The sequence below is a fragment of the Antennarius striatus genome, chromosome 1, assembly GCF_040054535.1.
Source record: "Antennarius striatus isolate MH-2024 chromosome 1, ASM4005453v1, whole genome shotgun sequence".
NCBI lineage: Eukaryota > Metazoa > Chordata > Actinopteri > Lophiiformes > Antennariidae > Antennarius > Antennarius striatus.
This window is the reverse complement of record NC_090776.1, coordinates 17,468,023-17,490,419: the sequence shown is the minus strand read 5'-3', so window position 1 is coordinate 17,490,419 and position 22,397 is coordinate 17,468,023. Positions and strand designations below refer to the sequence as shown.

At 41.1% G+C, this 22,397-nt stretch overlaps 1 protein-coding gene across 4 annotated transcripts; it reads right to left on the bottom strand.

Annotated features, from left to right (window-relative positions):
- Positions 1-1,499: 1,499 nt before the first annotated feature.
- LOC137596012 (paired box protein Pax-6) lies at positions 1,500-21,862 on the bottom strand. 4 transcript variants are annotated; one of them, XM_068316439.1, is made up of 14 exons: positions 21,706-21,861; positions 15,911-16,075; positions 13,342-13,415; positions 13,024-13,077; positions 9,618-9,748; positions 9,266-9,301; positions 8,965-9,180; positions 8,445-8,610; positions 5,378-5,536; positions 5,041-5,123; positions 4,781-4,931; positions 4,267-4,379; positions 3,880-4,021; positions 1,500-3,174 (listed from the first exon to the last, which is right to left on the bottom strand). In XM_068316439.1, the coding sequence occupies exons 4-14, from the start codon at positions 13,034-13,036 to the stop codon at positions 3,089-3,091; spliced, it is 1,296 nt and encodes a 431-aa protein (XP_068172540.1). In that variant the 5' UTR covers positions 13,037-13,077; positions 13,342-13,415; positions 15,911-16,075; positions 21,706-21,861; the 3' UTR covers positions 1,500-3,088. The 4 variants fall into 4 exon arrangements, with proteins under 4 accessions (XP_068172540.1, XP_068172516.1, XP_068172523.1 ...); XM_068316415.1 differs by lacking the exon at positions 13,342-13,415 and having other exon boundaries at positions 21,706-21,862; XM_068316422.1 differs by lacking the exons at positions 13,342-13,415; positions 21,706-21,861 and adding an exon at positions 16,310-16,420.
- Positions 21,863-22,397: the final 535 nt, after the last annotated feature.

The window sequence follows — 22,397 nt, the reverse complement described above, 5'->3', positions numbered from 1 at the left end:
TTCAGTACTATTGAGACTTTTCAGAGGACCTACCTCTTGAAAGGCACTTGGCCTTTAGAGAAGATGTAAGTGTGTGTTGGCAGCTGCTGCTCATATCCCATTGATTCCCAGCCGAAGTGCTTTTCCTACTGCTGCTTATCTTAGATCTTTTGGATTCTGCTATTTGACAGTCCGCATCACTGTGCTGTTGAAGTAATACAATATAGAAAGCGATAGATTTACCAACTCTTATTGATAAAGCAAATATATATTCACAATTGTTCTGCTTGGTAAGGTCACCATATTTGTCAAATACAGGCCAATCAAGGCTTTTATAAATTTTCTTTAATGAGTACGTTATTTGATGTTTGTGTGAAGGCAAATAATTTAAATGTTGATACTACATAGACTAATAGTTAACATCTCTTCTTGTCCTTTGAGAATTCATTTTTCCAGGTCAGGATTGTTTCCACATTAAAATCTGATCAAAGTTTCAAGGAACTTTTTAATATAAACTTTTATTGCCTGACTTTATTCACAGTGATAACGACATACAAGCCTTTTTATTCTGACGCTGTCTATTATTTAGACTTTGGTTAATTGCAGTCTTTCTGGCATGTTGAATCTCTCTTTCGCTCTGTAATTATTAATGTTCTTCCACTGCCTCTGGTGCAAATGCGTCGCCTGTTTTCTCATCCCGTCTTCTCAACACATTGTGTCCTCTGCCTGTATGATAAACTGGATTAAACGAATAGAGACATTGCATTTGCACGCCCCCCCCCCCCAAAAAAAAGAAATCTGTTAAAAGTTTTTGATTAACCTCCAATCCTCTAAGATCTGATTAAACTCGGAAAAATTGAGATGTAGGAATTTGCTTAATCAATTTTATGATATCTGGTGTGTTACCTACTTTGTGAATGTTACCTGACCTCACTCTCTCTTGGACATCCCTCTCTTTTTGATGCTCTCTCTTTCTAACACACCCCCTCTAATCCGCACACATACACAAGCCCCCCGCTGAGGCAGCAAGTGAAGCAAAATAACTCACTCTGCCACACAATCGCTCCTTTGCCTCGCTCTGGGCGCTGACTTCTTTATTTCATGACTTTTTTCTCCCTCTTCTCCGCTCCCTCCTCTTCATTGGTTCTGGTTTTTTTTTCATACCATCGTAACTCTGCTACAACAAGAGCCAGTGATGGTGAATTGCTTGACCTTTTTCATTGTGTTGTGGTGTTGCGCTGTGTGGTCTGTGTCAAACCTGGTTCAACCCTATACAACAAGAAAGGTTTGTAAATGTGAACATCTTTGTAACGAACTGGAGATGTTGGTTGTATTTTTATTACAAACCCTTATGTTGAAATCGGCTGCATTGGATTTGCTGAAATTTGTGGACATTACCGTCTACTCGTGCAGCAAATACTGACACAGCATTGAACAAGCAAAAAGGTTTTCTTTAAGACACAATTTTACTGTACAAAATGTTTTTATAGTTTTCACAAAATACATTTAGAAAGCTCCATTTTAAATAAAATTAAATTGAAATATTTAAGAGACAGCGTGTAGACGTTTTTTCTTAGAAGCATTGCTCAGACGTAAACCCAGTGTGTGTCCATGTTGTACGTACACACTGAAATAAAAATGCAAAACTCATAAGAGCATGACAGATGATGCTAGAAAAACCCTCCCATGGTCTTCCATTATAAATAAGGACTGCGGGGTTCGGCTGCAGTCTTCCAAACTTGAAGCCAATGTAATCGAACAGAACGTGTTTACAAAATTTTGCAACACAATACTAATATCTTAAAAAAAACACTGTGTACTAGATGAAATACAAAGGCTTTGGTCTGTTTTACAATCAACAATGATTAAATCTGATATGTACTTGTAAACAACTGCCAAACACTGAAGTTTAAAACTCTGTCAAGCAATGTTTAATCATAATTATAGGAATTAAATAGTTCTAGTTGCACATTTTTTTCTTGACCATAGGACACTATAATACAACTATACCTAAGAGACAAATCGTACCTGACCCTAAAGAAATTTTTTTTAATGATGCATGGAACATGTATAGAATATTCTGGGGGGATTATAAATGAAATCAACTTTTATTGGAGAAATCTTTCTGGAAGATTTCAAGGGAAGACAAGTACTTTACATTTTGACATAAACAAACTGGATTATATCGAAGACGCAGTCTACCATTTACAGACTACAGGTTTTCTTTTACACCTGTTTTCCACATTTACTTCTTCATGGTATTCTAGAGTCAATCCAACCACTGTAGCGAGGGGTCCAAGCTGCGTTGTACGTCATGCCATCTTTGCACACTTTCAGCTCTCTATCCAAGTTTAATGAGCCAGCAAACGCAAGCCGGTGTCAGAGGGGTCAAGACCACATCCTCAGTGGGTGGATCGAGTTTGAGTTTCCTCTGCTAAATATCTATTTGTAAGAAATAAGACCAATAAATATTTTTTTTTCGACACAGTAAGAGTCTTCCCTCCACCTTTTGGTCTTAAGTGATATGCGACAGCGTCCAGAGACCATGCAAAGGCTGGTAGAAAGTCTCGATATAAGCAGATTAAAAGATAGTCATGGCAGAATCTCTCAGGTTCTCCTCTCTTAAACAAACGCAAGACCAACATGGTTTTCTAGCAGTCCATCTATCAGTACTTAATCTTGGATTTCCATATTAACATACAAATGGCCATTTACTAACACACCAGAGAAATAAGGAAACAATGACTGAAGATGGAGATAGAAGAAAAAAACAGTTTTTGTTCCAAAAAAATTTTACACCGGGCACTTTACATAGGTCCATATTTTTTTCAGTCTTTCCATCATTGTTCTCTCTTCAAAGTCCCTGTTTGAACGTCCTAGAGAGCTACAGAACAGCGGACAATCCCACTGGAAAAGCAATGCCCAGACGTCCCTAGGCGCTCCCAGAGTCTCTCTCTCTCTCTGTCTTCCCTCCTCTTCTCTCTTGTCCTTCGCCTCTTCTCAAACCTCTTTCACCTTCTATACTCTCCTGTGCCGGGTGTGTGTGTGAGGAGCACTGCCTTAGGGCGATAGTGGAGTGGGTGGTTACAGGGTGAAGTAGCTCTTCTCTCTACTGTAGTCTTGACCAGTACTGAGACATGTCAGGCTCGCTCCCGGGGACTTGGACAGGGACAGACACTCCAGGAGAGATGAGTCCTACAGAGACAAGAAAAGAAAAAGTCAGGAAAAAAAAATAAAAATACCCCAAGAAGTCAGCATGCTTAATTAGGTGAGCGGATGCACCATGCACAGTTAGTGTGACAGCTAACACGGGTTAGCCTCATAGCACAGAGCATTGTGCTTTAAATGCCTGCAAATAGGTAGACATGCAGTGAAGCTGCAATGAGTCACAATGTGCTGCACATGGCTGCACAGTAAAAGCCTCACAAGCTCGATAAATTGAGGCTTTGGCAATGGCATTTAAACAGAGAGCGTACAACAGCAAATGAATCAAATTAATTAGCAATTTAGCACAGAGGAAATGTGGTTATGCATGATTAACTCTTCATGACTATAACTGGTATATATTGCTCTCAGTAACAGTGTCCTAATGGGCTGGAACTAAACTATGGGCTGGAGCAGTGGGATTGACATGATGGCATAAAGCAGCGATGAAATGAGTTTTGTTCGTGCAACTGCAGAGGAAAAAATGATATGGAATGTAGAGGTATTGATCTGCAGACAGTTTTAATGGTGACGTCTCCCAAATAGAAGGAGAGGAAAAAAGAAAGAGTCAAAGCCCAAAGAAGGCTATGTAGTACCCCCAAAATTACAGGAAAGGTGGCAGATGTTTCAAAGAGTGCACTTTTGTTATAGGGTTACTTCCCAAGCATGTTGGTAAAGAATGAACTTTCTGCCTACCTGTTGAGGTGGTACCAGAAGTGGTCATTGATTGGCTGTTCATATGTGCCTGCATATGAGGGGGCGTGTATGTGTCGTAGCTCCGCCCATTCACAGGCGGACTGGTAGGCAGCATGCAGGAATAAGAGGAGGTCTGGCTGGGCTATAGATGGGGGAGAGAATGTTATATTAGCTTAGCCAACCATAATTTTTGTCTAGAAGACTGTATCCTCGTGAAGACAGATGTGTCTTAATTTTATCTCTAAGAAAAGCCGTGCTTCAAAATAAAATAACTTTATTTCTGGGCCAGGAAACAATTGAAGTCGTGTGTTTGAATCCACCCTTTGGTGATATCAATCATCATTAAATATGACACCAGACATGTACCTACTGGGTCATGGTACTTACTTGCATAGGTAGGTTGTTTGCCATGGTGAAGCTGGGCATGGGGGGCAGCGCACTGTAGGTGTTTGTGAGTGCAGAGTCAGGTCTACCCAGCATTGACCCCGAGGTGAAAGACACTGTGGATGAGAGAGAGGTTTAAACCTGCTCAAATGGCTCAGTCTCATTAGCATTAAATAGTGCATTCGTGGGGTGACGCCTCGTCTGACAGGACGATAGGCCCTGACAGATAGAGTTCACGGCGGTCTCACAACAACCTGAATGATAAATCATCGCTCTTCATCTGTCAGAAGAAAAGCACCGGTGTTTCATCGCGTGCATTGAGGCCTAGTTTCCCCCTTTTTATATGAATCCACAGGCTGCCTGACTTCAATTGAACGTATCATTACTTCATCATGACAGTGTAATATAATGACTAGTGTAATTAAGTATGTCTGGTTGTGCGTAAAGTGGCATCCTATCACAAATTAATAGTTTTCTCAGGGGTGGGCCGTGTCCTCTCTATACTCCAGACACCTACCCGGTGTAGTAGGCTGTGGGATGGCCTGGTAGACGCTGGTGCTAAAGCTGCTGCTGATGGGGATGTGACTGGAGGCGTTGTTGGCCTGCCGGCGCTGGTTCCGCAGCTTCTCCTCTCGCCTCCACTTCGCTCTCCTATTTGAGAACCATACCTGCAGCGAGAGGTTTTTGGTTTTTTGTTTTTATGTTCGGGACAAATTTTGAAATGTTCAATAAACATGATGCACACACACACACACACAGAAGTTTTCCATAACTCACTTGTATTCTTGCCTCTGGCAGGTCGATTTTGGCTGCTAGTCTCTCTCGAGCGAAAACATCTGGATAATGAGTTCTTTCAAATTCTGTAGCGCACAGGAAGGAAAGTGTCGGTAAATAAAATGAGTTACACAAATTAGGTCGTGGTAATTTTTTTTTTTTTTTAAATAAATATATGTCAACGGAACTGAAAACGATAAAGATTATTTGGTATATTTTTACTATATCTGTTGGAGACAATAGATGAAATAAAACCTGTTCCTTTTTTCAAACTACAATTAAAAACAGACATTTGTGCAATTAAAAAATGTTAAATAAAGTGTATTCGTGAGAGTTCCACCTTTTTCCAGAGCTTCTATTTGTTCCTGGGTGAAAGACGTGCGGTTTCTCTGTAGTTTCCTCTTGAGCTGCAGTCGCATCTGCGTCTCCTCCGAATCCTCCCCGTTGGAGCTGATGGAGTTTGTGTTTTCTCCTGCACCGTCTTGCTGCTGGCAGCCATCTGTACAAAACAAATATAATGGAAATATACATTCAACTAAGCTAATTGAATAATTAATTATGTGCTCTCTTGTAGTATCAGTCTGCGCTGACCGCGGTGCAGCATCATTAATTAAAGGCCCCTATCACGCTTGATTTCATTCAAAATCACAGAGGAATGATTGCAATTTCTCCTCGACGTTTCCAGATTACAGACCGCGAGAAAGAGAAACAATCTGAAGGGAGACCACGCATTTAAAGTGTTTATAAAATATTGTGGGAAAAACATGCTGTGGAGGGGATAGGGTTCGTGTACTTATCGCTCCGCAACAATGGCGTGTGTTCTCAAAAGGTTAAGAGAAATGTGACAAGATGTGGCGAGCCTCTTTTCAGAGCCTATGAAATGTATTAAAAACCCCAAACTCTCTAGCCCCCTTTTAGGACAGAGCAGTCCCTCAATGGTGGTTCCCATATGGGCGTTGGTATAGCTATTGAGGTGACCACCAACTTTTTGAATGGGAGAAGACGCTTTTCAGAATGATACAATGCCTTCAGGAATAAGGGAAACCATTAAACTATGGACACAGCCAGGGACGAGCAGTGAGCCCACGGTGGGTGTAATATATGGGAGGGGGGCTTTTGGAGGAGATGACAAAAGGATCCTCTCTCTCTGGAGGCGCACAGGCTATAGTGCTTTGGCATTGTGCGCACGAGGATCGCAGTCAACAGAGCTTTGAGTCCAGTGTGTTAACCCTTATCCACTACCATCATTAATCACGTCCCCGGCCAGCTTCACGCCAGTCAGGATTTCTGTCTTCAATTGGAAACAAATGAGTGAGGAGAGAGCATGCAACCCCCTGAACAACCAAAATAAGGCCAATCTATTCACTGCTCCTTCAGTTGCAGGGCGAGGCTTATCGGCTAATGTCTGTCTTGTTGTTGGACATCATTATCACACAGAGAAGTTAATGCGAAATTAAGCAGGGGATGCGTTGATATGGGGTGGTTTTCTGTAATATCACAGATGTCGGAGCGGAGGACTCCCCGTGAAGGGACTTGTCGAGCTTTTTGTGTCAGATGTAGTAAATGTTTTAAACAAGGTTGGAAAGCGAGTTCCTCAAAGGCAATAAATTGCTGAAAGAGTGGAACAGGTGGAGGACGGTCTAATGGTCACTGAGGCAATAAACCCCCACTTTTCTTACATAAAAGATGTAACACCTAAGATTTTAAAGAAAGGTTTTTTGCATCACGTGAATTCAAACGAGATTGCTGCAATGACATTTTACGCCTCTATGCAGGCCTGAAAACATATTAAGTGTGTCTAAATATAAAATGTCTTGGTTCACTGGAGGAAACCTGATGCGACATGTTTCTTGACAGACAAAAGTATTCTTCTATAGGTTTGTATCCACGCTATTTGTTTCTTCGCTCTGGATAATCCATAAAAAGAAGTGAATGTGCAGCCATTATCCGTCTGCCAGACCCAGTGACGCTCGGATGGGATTTGTTTTCTTTATAAAAGCGCTGGGAAATAAACTCATTCTTTAGTATCACGATGTCTCAGCCAGTGAGGCGGAAAAGCAGCAAAAAAAAAAAAAAAAAAAAAAAAAAGGAGATACCGAACCAATTGCGGCACCTTTCAGCTGCTGAGACCGGATCAAAACACTCTTGAGAAACCGCTTAGAACTGAAAGAAAAAGTGAGAGACTAAATCCTATAGACGGGATTTAGAGCCATATAGCCAGGCAGCGAGCTCGACTGAGAAAGAGATAAAAGAGAAAAATCGGTGAGGAGTTTTTATTCGTTCCACTTCGGATAGAGTTGTCTCCTTTTGGGGCCCTGTCACTCTATTTCTATTACTATTTCTGCTTAGGAAGCTGTCATTTGGAAAATCTATTGTCGGTATTAAACAAATTATTATTATTATCATTATTATTTTTTATTATTTTTTTTTATTATTATTATTATTATTATTATTATTATTATGTGATGATAAAAATAATGATTAAATATTAGATTTATTTATACAGACATAAATATCTATGACAGGTGCTACTGGAAATCTAAGTAAAAATGTAATACCATTTCACAATAACAATTTTTTTTAAATATTTTTTTAATGTATTAAGTTATCTTCGCCTATTAATATAATTGTTTCCACAGTGTTACTCATTAATAGAGACCCCGTTATGTGTCCATATGACCGTGAAACACACCGGCACGTTTCCTAAATAAATCAGTCTTAATGCATCAGAATAAACGTCCTGTTCAATTGGTTAATATTTAGGAAGCAAAAAAAAACAACAACGGTATTCTTTCTTAGGAGATCTGCTTAATGTATTTCCAGCAGGAGGCCAAGGAATATTTCCACAGAAGACCATCTCCACACTCCTACATGTTAATGAGCGACAAAACCTCCTCTAATGAGCAATTACACGTGGTGCGTACCGTTCCCATAACCAATTTATTGCGTGTGAAAGAAAACATTCCTTTGTATCCCAGCGCATAGCTCCACAGTTCTGCCTCCCCATGCAGTGCTGGCTGTTGGATGGACACCTCTGCTGAAAGGACGAGATGCTGTCACGCACATCCATGTCTGGGACAGTGGAGGCTTTCAAACTGCGTGGCCTTCCTCTAATCGACTAGTCTAAATTGGGGGTCTTGTTCAGGGCACCAAAGCATGCCAATACAATACTTTACTGCAAACAGCCATGGAGCGGAACGACTGGTAGCACTAAGCTGTAAAACTATTCATATTCTAACATGACAAATGATGTTGACCTCTGCGGAGTTTATAGTTAAGAAGAGACCATTTCCAAGATGCTTTTTGTGGCTGGTCATAAATGTTACATATACATCCTTCTTTGATTCAACCTTAAAACGGTGAACGCGTCAAGGCGTCCTAATTGCCAGTGTGATAATGAGGCTCACCTTGGTTGGGCTGCCCTGGCACTGATGTTCCGGGGTACCAGCCGGGCCGGGTCCCCCAAGTTCCTGTCTGACCGTTGAGCATTCTCAGCTTGTCATACATGCCATCTGCGCCCATCTGTTGCTTTTCACTAGCCAGGTTGCGGAGGACTCTGTTTATCGATGACACCTGAATGACAAATTGCATATGGTTGTATTAAATATTAGGATCAGATGGAGCGCCGTATCGGTGCGCAAAGATGGATGCAACACAAACACAAATACACACACACAAGTCTTATTGTCAAATGGATCTGCACAGAAAGAGGTTCCTTCAAACAGCACAGGTGGATAAAGCTCATTTTCATTGACTTTGTTTTTGGGGATCATATACGCAAGTAACGCGCTGGCCACGCTTTGAAACGCATTGTGTTTAATAAGACTGAATGGTTCGTTGCGCATCTCCTTTTCCTCCACTGCTTAAGAAAAAAGTTATTTCATGTGGCAAATCAAATCATGCACCTAACTTCCATCCAATACTTACGCTGGGTATATTGTCGTTGGTGCAGACCCCCTCCGACAGGAGTCTGTCACGGATCTCCCACGCAAAGATAGACGGACACTCTCGCTTGTACTGCGCGATTTTCGCAACCACCTCTGGCGTGGCGACCCGGGGCTTGCTGCCGCCTATTGCTCTCGGTCTTATGGAGCCGGTCTCATAATATCTGCCCAGGATCTTGCTCACGCAACCGTTGGATACCTGGATAGAAAACAAAAGACACAATTCACATACATTATTTACGACAATTAACGGAATTTCTAAGATGGCGTCAAATAATTATCACCTTTTCACTGTCCAGCACTTGGACTTCATCATGGGTCTACAAACACAAAAAATATGCCTTGAATTGTACATTAGGCATTTCTTACAATAGGTTTGTTCTTCATAAGAGCAGACAGATTTTTTTTTTCCTTTTTGTCGGCCTTATTTCGTTTCCAGTAATTTTTTTTTTTTTAAATACTACGTGATAATTTTATTGGCTTTGAAAAAGCATTAAGATGCATTAGTCAGGCTGGGAAAGAGGATGTGGGCATCCTACCGGGATCTGTCCTCTTGAAGTTCTCTTTAAAAAAAAAAAATCAAGAAAAGAATAGTTTATGGAGCCGTTTTGTGTTGGTGAGGAGTGTGGCTGTCACCTGGAGTATCCTGGAGATGTCGCAGGGTCGAGCTCCACTGTGGGCAAGTTCAACTATTTTCTGCCTGGTGGAATCCGGCAGCGGTCTACCATTAACAAACACACCACCAAGCTGGTTTACGCCACTGTGACCTACATGGAGACAAAAGCATCGGAGTCATCACAGCGCATTAGAACTCCAATTAAGCACATGTGATGGACAATTTTTTTTTTTAAATTTATTGAATGATGAGGAAGATGCGAGAAGCGCTGAGGATAAGGGTGAAGATGAAGCAGAAATAGTAAAGTATACTTTTTTTTTTGCAGTTATCTCAGAAAATAACTGTCACGTGTATATGCTGTTCACATTCTCTTAAATTAAAGCGCACCGATAAATTGATTTAAAGATCGCTTGATACAATCCTCTCTGCAGACAAACATCGCGCTGTCATTCCATAACACATGCAGAACCGAACAGTAGCGTCACATGAATCAATCCAAACATTTAAAAAAAAAAAAAAAAAAAAATCTAATTACACCTGAACACAATTGTCCTTCTTTCGCCCTGAGGTGACACAACCTGTTGTCAAACCGGCACATCTCGTCCTTAAAAGATTCTCATCCTCATCCGTCTCCTCACAAGATGCAAGGATCATCAGCACCAAAATCAAAACCATCCTTAAAATAATGACCAGTGACAAGCGACAATCACATATAACCACCAAAAGCTGAAATAAAGTGACATTAAATCGGCAAATTAAAAAATAAAAATAAAAAAATTTAGAAAAAAACAAAACAAATCAAAAACCCTAATTTATAGAGCAATAAAACAAACACCGCTTGGATACTACATCTAAAATAGCTGTTTAGGATTTGTTGTCATCTTTAGATTATGCGTTTTTGTAAATTATCCATAAATTGTCCTATATCATCCCAGTAAAGCATAGAGTAAACTCGCAAACCTGGAGTCAAAAGGGAGCGCTGACTCCCCGGAGTGCCTCACTGCGCTCTGCCTCTGCGCTCCCTTCCCCTGCGCTGCCGCCCGGTGCATTGACTCCGAGAGCAGAGGCTCCTTAGCAATAAATAAGCTCCAAATATAGAAGAGGGGGAAAATATGATGAGCCTGCCTGACATTTGTCTTTAAAATAAAGCTAGCTGCACGTCAAGTTTGAGCTTAATTTCTGGAAATAGGCGGAAGTCGCCTCGGATCATGCATGGGAGGCTAATTGAAAAGATCAGTTGGAGCACTTGTGGCAGGCATGTCACTTTATGACACCGCTCTGCTTTTGAAAATCGCATCGTCACGACAAATAGTAGCATGATAAAACGACCCTTTCTGTCTGCATTTGGATATCACTCAGACAAAATTGGACGCTACTCGTTTACCCTCCGAGGGAGAACTCGTTTTAAGGTGGCCGGGGGCTACGCGCGGTCACACAAACGAGGGCGCGCCTGGAATCTTAACATATTAAAAGTGACATGTATTTCTTTTTTTTTCTTCCCCCCCCCCCTTGTTTGTATTTGACAACAAATGCTCGCAGCCACTGCAGTCCTGTTGTGTGCAATCGGCAGGCGTCTTCTGCAGGAAATACGTCATAGTTCTCTGCTATAAAAATCGATTATTTTACAGGAAATAAATGATCAAAAAGCTGCTTTTGAAAATAAACCTACTTAACTGAGTAATATATCCTCTTTGGCCGGTATGTGTAATAATCTTCCATCGTGGATCTGATTGATAGTAAACCCATTATCATCCCTCCTGCGCTTTGGTAATTCCAGGATTAAGTGGAATTAATAGACTTCTTAGGCTGCAATTGGCCGAGCCGCATTCGGAGCTCTTGCTCTGCGGGTTCTCCCGGGCTGCTCCATCATCTCTGATTTATAACTGTTATATAAATCATCCGGATCGATAAAACCGTCAGATAAAGACATCACTATCAAATCAAACCCTCCTTAGGTTAAGTCTTAATCATGGAACAATTCCCTGAAGTGGCCAGAGTCGATCTCGCCCGCTGGCGCTGATTATGCTCCTTGTATTCTATTGCAAGTCGACTAATAGGAAAACATATGGTGTCAATTTGGACGCCCCCCCCCCACCACCACCACCACCACCACACACCACCATATACACCCAGGAGTTATTAGTACAAAAGCCACCGAAGCCGTCGCGACCTTTAGACAACCCAAAGGGCCGGGCCGAGTGATATCTGCTCGGCAATTCGCACCAGACATCACACGCCAAGCCAAGAGAGCATCCCATAATCATCAGTCCGCAGCAAAGCAGGAGCACTGGGTATGGAACACAGCCCCGATCAGGCCTCATCATCTCTACACTGGGCAAGCAACAAATCGCAGAAAATATAACTCCCCCAACAGTTTGTTAAAAAAAACTTCTTCTTTTTTTTTTAAAAAAAAAGTAGGAAATTGCTTTCATTGTTGGATGACATGTCTCCCCCCCCCACCCGTCAAGAATCCCACCTCCACACATCAAACTGTCACTAGATCCAAACATTGGGGCAAAAATATTCGGATTTAAATGCGCACAGATTACAGCACAGACACGTCATCGAGGCATATGGAGAATAATGTAATAAAATTATTCCACACACCTTCATCACAGATGTCATACACCTCTTGTCCAGCAGCAAGAGAGAAAATGTTTCATGTTTATCCTTTTGTGTTTCAACACACACACACACACACACACACACATACACATACACACACACACACACGCATGTATAAGACATCTCATGGGCCACTTTAAATACAGATGCCTATAATCAACTTCATCGAACGTGATTTTGATTGACACCCACGACAATATGGCTGTTAATATTTATCTTCATGCTCTAAACCCGGCACCTAAAAAAGAATCGAGGCCTGCGGTTGTAATACGAGCATTTTCTTTCTAGTTCATGCCGTCTATCCGTGAAGAATATGGACTCATTTACATAAGACGTTATTTCTATTGCTCATGTTTCATGCAAGCCTCTTCCCTACGCAGCTAATCTTGTATGCAGCCTGGCAGCCAGCTCTAACGCTAATGCAGACGGCTGTGCAATTATTTAATACCAACTCAAGCAGAAACAAAAAAAAAAAAAAAAAATCTCTCTCTCAACACAACTCCCTCTATTCTCTCTCTCTCTCTCTCTCTCTCTCTCTCTCTCTCTCTCTCTCTCTCTCTCTCTCTCTCTCTCTAACTCTACTCTTCCCCTCGTGATCGACCCATTCAAAAACACAACTATCGAAAATAAAATATATATTTTACATATAAAATTAAAATAAAAAAATCCCCCACCCCCTTCCCTTCCTTTAAAGTGTGCTTAAGGTTACTGCGCTATAATGTCAGTGGGTGTTGCTTCCATGCGACCACATTAGCGACTTGCGCTTGTCATCACAACACAATATACATAAAAACAACTTACTGTTCTGCATCATTGAGGCTACGCCAGACTCCCACGTGGCTTGGTTGTGGTATTCTGAGCGTCACAAGCAAAAAGAAATTGCTGGTTAGAATCAAATCACAGACAAGACGTGTACATATTTGTTTGTTTGTTTGTTTGTTTATTAATATGCTTTTTTTTTTTTTTTTGGTGATGAATAAAAATATCTCATCTCATCGTTCGATTAGTTTTGTGTTGTTATTATTATTATTATTATTATACGCAGCTTGCGCTTAAACATTATTGATGGATCATGAATTTCACATCCTCATTGTATGTAGGTATTTTAATTAAACTTGCCTGGAAACCGAGTTGACTGTCCACTCTATAACAATTTAGTCAATCATCTGCCGTTTTCACTACTTAATGTCTCCCTATGGGACAAAGCAAAACAACACATTAGCACAGCCACAGCCATACTGATGGACTTCTACATTTGTGCCCTACATTTACAATTAACCTCATTATTGTTGCTGCCAAGCAAATAAATCAAAATTGACGCGTCCTATTTGAACATCTCCTCCACGCTCTATCAAAATAAATTCAAACCTACAAACTGGCGAAGTCAACAGGCCTGTAAATATCTTTACAGATCTTATCTTTCCAGATCCAGATGATCTTTTTTTTTTTTAAAGTCCACATGAAGTGATCAGCCCTCATCGTCTCAACAGTTTTTTTTTTTTTAAAACTTGATATCGCCCCTCTTGTGGAGTTTTGTGGTGAAAACTGCACAGTGACACACGTTGTCTATCTCGCCTCAGTGCTCTGCAAAAGCCCGGACCAGGAGGGGGTACAAAGCTGGTGCACAAAGACTGCTGGACTTCAACAATGAACCCCCCCTTTCTGCCTCCGTATACCTCAAACCAGGGGCGAAATCTCGGCCTCCGCGACTATAACACACAGCTTCCCCACTAAACACACCAACAAGTTCAGATTAATACAAAGAGCCGGAGGCATGCATCCACCCCCTCCGGGACTATTCACACACTGCCTACACACACATATACATACACATATACACACACACACACACACGACCGTGACCCCGATGCCGTCAGTGCGTGAATGTAGGGTTTTTGTTTGGCCTGGATTTTTTTTTTTTATATATATACAAAAGGGGAAAATATATTTTATAAAAGTAATTTCTTGTTTTAAATATTTGTGGGTTATTTTGTGCTGCTGGTGCGGGTTGTAAAGCGGGTTGAGAGACACAACAGCGCAGTAGGGCGCTCAATTGGAAAAGACAAATGCGTTAAAGAAGCTTTTGACTGGGGAACAGATAAAAAGGGGGCCAGGGAGGGAGAAGTCTCAAGTTTTCTCCCTCCATGTAAAGTTGTGTTGTGTGCGGAGTAAAATGGCCCAATAACGACCGCTAACAGACTGTGTGCAGTCCGAGCATACTTTATGAAGCGCACTTATAAGGCCGCCTTATTTATGCGGTATTGGTGTCTATTTTTGTAAATAGGCCGCATTAATTAAATTCAGATTCCATCACACTGGCCAAACATGGCAAAGTTTGTCTACTTATTATGATCTATAAATCCAATATTAAGTCTGTTGTTATTAATTTTATTAGTTAATATCGCGACATTAATGCCACTGATCTATCTAAAATCAGCTTATAAATTAAGCTTGACCTGTGTGGAAATGCGCTGCGTTGCTTCTAGTCTCATAAGGTCCAAGTGGTTAATCATTTATTTAAGGTCGAAAGCTCAAACGTTGTTGTTCTTGAGGTTAACTGCTTTCTAATCAGCATTTCTTTTCCTTTAGTAATCCGTAACAACAATGTCTTAATTCAACATGCTTATTTATTCTGTGCTCACAACGTTCATATGCAGACATGGTCGACGCATAGGCCGGGACTAATCGGTGGTCCGGACGCATGTTGTAGCCTGACAGATCATTTACAAATATATTCGCAGTTCATGGATATGTGAATGTTTCTCCAAAAAAATGTGTTTCATATTATAAAATGCATGTGTTAATTTAATTTTTGGTGTGTATGAAGAAAAATAATTAATCTCTACTCAAAGGATCAACTTTTTTTATTTAAAGTTGCTGTATAAGTCTTTTTTATAATATTATTATTATGTTACGCTGAGTTTAAATAAATTTATGTTACAATTATAAAAATGGGGGGAAAAATGATAGCACATTTATAGTCATTTGATTTGAATAATTTTAGTTTAACAAAATAGTTTCACAGCAATTTAACTGTCCATATTTTGCAGTTTGTTAAATTATTGGAATTACTTTGAAAATGATTCAACTTGAATGTGCTGACTGGCCTGTCGAGATACTATCACATTACAGTATTTGAAAATAACTTTACCCGACGAATAAAATGTTAAAATGGCTTAACTCGCTGTCATTAATGAAAACCTCTGGGGGGGGTGGGGGTTGTTTTATCTGACACACAAACACACTAAAACGGGCCTCCTCCCTGAGTGTTACAATTGAGCACTTTTTTTTTTTTTTGAAGGTGCATGGATGGATGGTGACTCGCCCGCATGAATCAATCTGACACCTTTCCTCAACGGGTCATTGCGCCCCATTCTCCACGATGATCACTGTCCTGGCCCAACGTGACTTTCTACTGTCATAAATAAGCGGTGAACTATCCGGAGGCCTAAAACACTGCTACAACACCGAGCAGATAAAACACGCAGAGCCGCTTAAGACTGGGAAGACAGTCCAAACGGTACACCGAACCTCATCTCTGATTCTGAACAGAAAACCGGGAATATACCTATAAAATCCTGATAATACCGCCAACCACAACAGTAGTCTATATATAATATTAACGGTCATTATAAAGTGTTAGTAATATTTTCAGTACAGACAAACTTTTTTCTTGTCAGGATCTCACCTTTTTGGGGCATCCTGCGCTGCTGTCAAAGTCCTCCGCAAAACTACAGCCTAGTTCTCCACACCAGCCAAAGAAAAAAGCCGACCAGGATCAGTCTCTCTCGGGAAGTTTAGAAGAGGAAAAATTAGTTTCCAGTGGTCTTCGGCGGAGATGGAGGGGATATCCCTGCGAAGTGGACAGAGATTGACAGTGAACTCAGATGTCAGGACGCACGGAGTTTGGAGAGGATGTGCGCTGGCGTGTGAGAGAGCGAATGAGAGGGTCGGGAAGAGAGAGAGTGGGGATGAGAAAAGAGAGCGAGCGAGGGGGAGGGAGGGAGGGAAGGAGTGGAAAAGAGGGAGGGAGAAGTGGTGGTGGTGGTGGTAGTGGAAGGAGGTGGGGGTTAGAGAATGAACACACCTATGCTGATTGGTGATGGAACAAGTGTATTAATGTATTTGTTCCTGGTCTGCTGTGTGCGCCTCGCCTCTCCTCGCCTCCCTCCGCCGCTCTTCACTGGCCCATTAGCGCGACCCGACCTCTGTCATCATCCCCCATATAAACACTTCCCCCTGCTCCACAGTCAAAGCGGGAAATGGTGAGAGAGAGAGAGAACGAGAGAGAGAGGGAGAGAGAGAGAGAGAGAGAGAGAGAGAGAGAGAGAGAGAGAGAGAGAGAGAGAGAGAGAGAGAGAGAGAGAGAGAGAGTCTTGCCGACCAACTAATCAGCCCACGCATGCAAATACACTGCGTTCGCTGACTGAATATTCCGCTATTGCAAAGCAACTGCCTCTGAAATGCCCACTGGACGGAAAACTCTTATTTTTCCTGACTTGAATTGGGTCCGCTCAGGGAATCTTAGACACGTTCAGCAGTAACCTGAAGCGGGCTCAGTGCCGCAAAGGGGACGGGAACCATCGGAGGAGCGGCGCGCAAGAAATTCTCTGGGTTCATAACAGCAAATTAAAATAGCAACGAGCTGCAGCGTCTATTTTATGAAGCACCCAGTGCTCTACAGACGTAATCACACTGTTCTGATTTAAAATCTTTCATTTTTCCATTTATTTTATGGGGGAGTATTAATTCAAATATTGGCTCTGTGTGCCTGCGCTCAAATAACTTGCACCGGTTTAGCTCTCTTGATAAACTTAGAGGTATTTATTTTGTGAAAAAAGCGATTTCGTAAAAAAAAAAAAAAAAAAAACCATCCACCAAGAGACTTCTGATGCTGCATTGGAAGTAGCAAATTTGAGATGGAAAAAACTTTGTTTGACTAAACCTTCCAAATGCATATTTACCATTAAATATCGTTTTCATATAAAAAAAAGTTCACGACCCCCCCCCCCAATAAATAAATAAATAAATAAAACAAACGAAAACTACCGTAACGTGTCCACCACGTGCTCATGTTGATTCTTTTGGGTATCACCTTTCCATGAATAGCCTTACCCACCCTGTCAACAAGAACACCATGCGTAAAGAGCGCAGCCTTTAGGCGAGCTCTGGTGCTTTTTATGGACGCATTTGCGAGGCACAGCGACGTCACTCCTGTGACCTGACAGCAAATAGCACGCGTAAATAAAAGTACAGCAAATGACTGTGTAGCCATGACCACACGCTCCCAAAACTAGGCTGGTTGAATGACTGGCTATTAAAGCACACCTCAACGCACCCAAAAGCAACCCCTCTGCGCCCGTGTTTGAGCGAGTACTCTGAGGTTTGGGAAGCACCAGTCTCAGCAAAGAGGAGCCCCGTCGCTTTACCCCAAAAGGAGGAGAACCAAGGGGGGATAGAATGAGGGGTTGTAAGGATGGGGAAACCAAACTGAAACAGAAAAGGGGGCGCATGAATGGGCAAAGAGAGGGAGACAGAGAGAGAGGAAAGGGGACACAAGCATGGGCAGGGGGGGAGGGGAGAGACGTTGGTAGTTGTTGTTGTTGTTTTTTTGTTTTTGTTTTTTTGGATGGGAGACCATGAAATGAAGTCATGGAGGCCTACACTTGACTTTCTTTGACATGTGAAAAAAGTAGGAGAAGTCAGAGCTCATCAATAAAACACTTCGGAGGTGAAAGAGGGCTCCCTAACAACCATCGCATTCCTGACCATGGGTTCAATGAGTAGACAAACGACGCTGCCAGAGAGAGAGAGGAGAGAGAGAGAGAGAGAGAGAGAGAGAGAGAGAGAGAGAGAGAGAGAGAGAGAGAGAGAGAGAGTAGGAGGGAATGAGGGGACAGGGAGGGAGGCAGAGGAGAGAGAGAAAGAGAGCGAGTGGGCCCGATGGCTTGAATGGGGCCCTCAGTGGGCCGGCGAGATAATGAGCTGAGAGGACCGACTCAAACTGTCACCGAGGGTCCCGCGGTGAGGAACAACAGTATAGCCAATACTCCTTCATCAAACAACCCGTAAACTAAACGAGCACATTCATCTGTTTCTCCTTCCTGCATTGTTTCTATACTCACTTAGACTGGTGGCTCAGCCTATAGGCCTACATGAATGGCCACAGCTTATATCAGCTAAGGGGAAGAGGAGCAGGAGGGGGTGTTGGGAGGAGGAGGAGGAGGAGGAGGAGGGGGGGTCATTTTCACGTCAACTCCCTGTTAGACATGCCCCCTCCGTGCACATACACATTCGTATTATGAGGGAACTCTGAGTGGGTTATGATTGACTGTCAAATAAGTCATTATAATTTAGAGAAACACAGCATGGAGGGGAATTGTTTCTTATTAAATCTGAAGTGAAGATAAAGGGAGTGTGTAACATTAACTTAAGTGTTGTTGATTGCATGGCCCAGAGAGAGGTCTGAACTCCTGCAAGGTTTACACCGAACTACGGGTCCTCACACGGTTCAGTCGTATGGCGAGCGGGCACGCTGGACCTTTGGCACCTTATCCGTCTTTTTCCTTTTTCTTTTCTTTTCTTTTCTTTTGTTTTGTTGTGTTTTGTGTTATGCTTCATAAGACTTTACTGAAGGCTTTGTATTGGTGGTTACTTGTAGCGCAAATGGAATTGCGACTCCCCTGTTCCAGACTGCAGCTGTCAAAAATGCGTGCCGCTAAAAAGACTGATTCCCCAATGTGTGTGTGTGTGTGTGTGTGTGTGTGTGTGTGTGTGTGTGTGTGTGTGTGTGTGTGTGTGTGTGTGTGTGTGTGTGTGTGTGTGTGTGTGTGTGTGTGTGTGTGTGTGTGTGTGTGTGAAGTAGTTTTCTTTGGAAACAATACCTCCAGTAGGTTATTGATTTCTTTGGTTAAGCTGTAAATCCGTTCCAAGAGCTAATTCGTTGTCTCCACTCTCCGGAGAGGGTTCTTTTTTTAACAGTCTTTTTTTTCTCCATGGAATTTTATTCATTTATTTATTTATTTATTTATTACAATCTTTTTTTTTTTTTTTACAATCTTCTCCCTGGAATTTAGCTCATCTGCTATGTCCCCCCATTTCAGAATATGTATTTCACATAGGACCTGCACATTTTTGTGATATGGATTTGTGAGTATAGTCTCCGGATTGCTGTGGATGTCTGTTAAAAACAGACAGGCTGATGTTGGGAAAGCAATTAGCCCAATTCGGATTAACAGCACCTAAAGCCAAAGGCCTTGAAAAGAAAGCCTAATCTGGTCGCTATTTTCCCCTGGGGCAATGTGGTATTTGTACCCATGTAGAAACTTTTGAAAGAAAGAAAGCAAGAAATAAAGCAGGAAAGAAAGCAAGAAAGCCAGAAAAAAAAGACAGAAAGCAAGTAAGCAAGAAAGAAAGATAGAAAGAAAAAAGAAAACAAGAAAGATTTTAAAAAAGAAAGAATGATAGAGGGAAATTAAAAGAAAGAAAGACAACACAGGGGGAGGGGCTGCTGACATTGTTTTTGGACAGGGAGAGAGGGATGTGGTTCAGGGTAAACCCACCTCATTTAGATAGCTCTTGTTTGGGATTACAGTTAACCCTTTCCGGACCGATGCAACTTTATATGCGATAAATCAATCAAGTGTTAAACCTGTGTTTAAAGACTGTTTCCAATGGCTATAGTTTGTCTCAAATATTATCAAATGTCTGTGTATGAAAGTTGAACCTGTTTGTTTTATTCAAGACACTACATGCACACAAATGTTAACTCATAAATCTCAATTCAGTCATTAAATCTTATATTTTCTGGTCAGTTGTGGAGCACGTAAACCAATAAATAGTAGTCATGCATTTCCTATAATAATAATAATAATAATAATAATAATAATAATAATAATAATAATAATAATAATAATAATAATAATAATTGATTATTATATTATATTTTATTATTAATAATAATTTTGGGAAAGTTTAATCCATATAATCATAAAACATAATAATATAATATTATTATAATTATTATATTATTATTGTTGTTGTTGTTGTTATATTGGTGTTTTGTGATCAAAATCACTACTAGAAATATTAACTTGAATTAGTAAGACAAACACTTTCTGTAGTCGTCTGTCTTCCATCACTTGATGGACTGTCATATTTTTTCCTTATAGAAAGATTCATGGCAAATATGAGTGATGTGCGTGCAGTGTGTTCAAAAGCATTGTTGTCTTGCTCGATCGTATAGACATTAAAATTTATCATTTTAAATCTAAAGTACTTTGAAAACTGTTAATGCTAAATATGATAATACAGTCATGGAATAATTCCATAAGTTTTCATACAGTGAAAATAGAGTCATTCCTGTATTTCCCCCTTTCGTGAGGCTTTACTTGAAGTGAGGGGGAAATACAATAATGCAAATATTTAAAAATCTGTGTTTGGAGGGGACAAGGAGATGATGGATTGCTTCTTATGCAGCCCACAGAAGGTGCACAGAAGCCCTCTCCCGGCAAAAGGCTGAAAGCTGAGATACATATGGAGGCAGTGTCACAGGGCTACTCTAGAAGCGTGAAATAAAGCAAGACTGGACCCAAACAAACAAGAACCTGGACCCGGGACGGCTAAAGTCTTCAGTTGCTCTTTGGGGAAAAAAAATCATGTTTTCTTTTATATGTAATATTTAATGTACATAAAGGCTGAGCTTAAAAGAAAAGGATTAAAATAGAAAATACATGTTTTAACGCATACATACATACATACATACATACATACATACATACATACATACATACATACATACATATATACATACATACATACATACATACATACATACATACATACATACATACATACATACATACATACATACATATATGGCATTATTTTAAAAAAAAAAACTTGGACCGGGTCAGTGTGAAAATCCTCTTCACGCTTATTTGTACCTAATATTTATTCTAAGTTATGTTTCCACGCTCTTTTTTGCAAGTTGCTGAAATTAACTTATTTTTTTTGAAAATGAGTGGATTTCAGGGTGAGAAAGAAGCGCTGTTCGGTTTAAATTCCTTCTATGGACATCGTCATTGACACCGACTTGATGGATCGAATCTTTTGGTTTCCACGGTGTAAAGCTCACTCTTTTAAATGAGTGACATGCGCTTAATTCCTCGGTGAAGATCTCCAATTACACGGTGGAAGTGTGTGTGATAGATGACAACAAGAACCAAGTCAAGTCGCGGCGACCGTCTGAGGTGTCTGACGGCTCCGCGTGTCAGCGCGGAGGCATCCAACCCGTTTTAGAACCAACTTTGTCGGTACAGCGCCTGGTATGAGATCAGTCTGCAAGCGCGATCAAGTTTTTTTTTTAATTTTTGGAATCGGTAAAAGTGTTCGTAACCACGAGATTGCCATATAGGGATCACTCACAAAATATCAGGGCATTTAAAAGTCAAGTGAATTAAAATATAAGCTGTCCAAACTCACCGGGTGAAAGGGTTAACGTCCTGTGCTCATAAGCCGCTTCTTCCGGCCCGGATCTTCACTCCGTGTCACGGTGAGAGAAACTTGTAGGTCCCGAATAAAATCTATCTACCTTTGGATCCGTCGACGAGTTGAAATGTCAATGAGAGTGGGAAAAAAAATCTGCGGCTCTTACCAGCAACTTTCCCCTCAGCATCAGTCTCAAGTTGGCAGTGATTGGCTGGAGCGACGGTTCGACGTCATACCTTGGACAGGACACGGAGCCGAGAATGGGGAAGTGCATAAGGTACCCTATACATGTGGAGCACACCGGCCTGTTTACTGTCCCGATGTGTGTGTGTGTGTGTGTGTGTGTGTGTGTGTGTGTGTGTGTGTGTGTGTGTGTGTGTGTGTGTGTGTGTGTGTGTGTGTGTGTGTGTGTGTGTGTGTGTATGTGTGTGTACGAGCCTGAACCGGGACAGAAAGTTCAGAAGATCACTTCATACTCCAAATTTATTTGGAAAAAATTCAATCTTTTTTGTTTCATTTTATTTTCCCTTGCTTAATTTTGATTTGATCTTTTTTGATGTTGATCCTATATTAATTCACTAGGTTCCATTTCAAATGTCCCCAAATGAATGTAATAATTACCAAAAAAAGGTCGTTCCTAATCACTTAAATTCTTAATTACATTAATGTTTCTATTAATGACTACG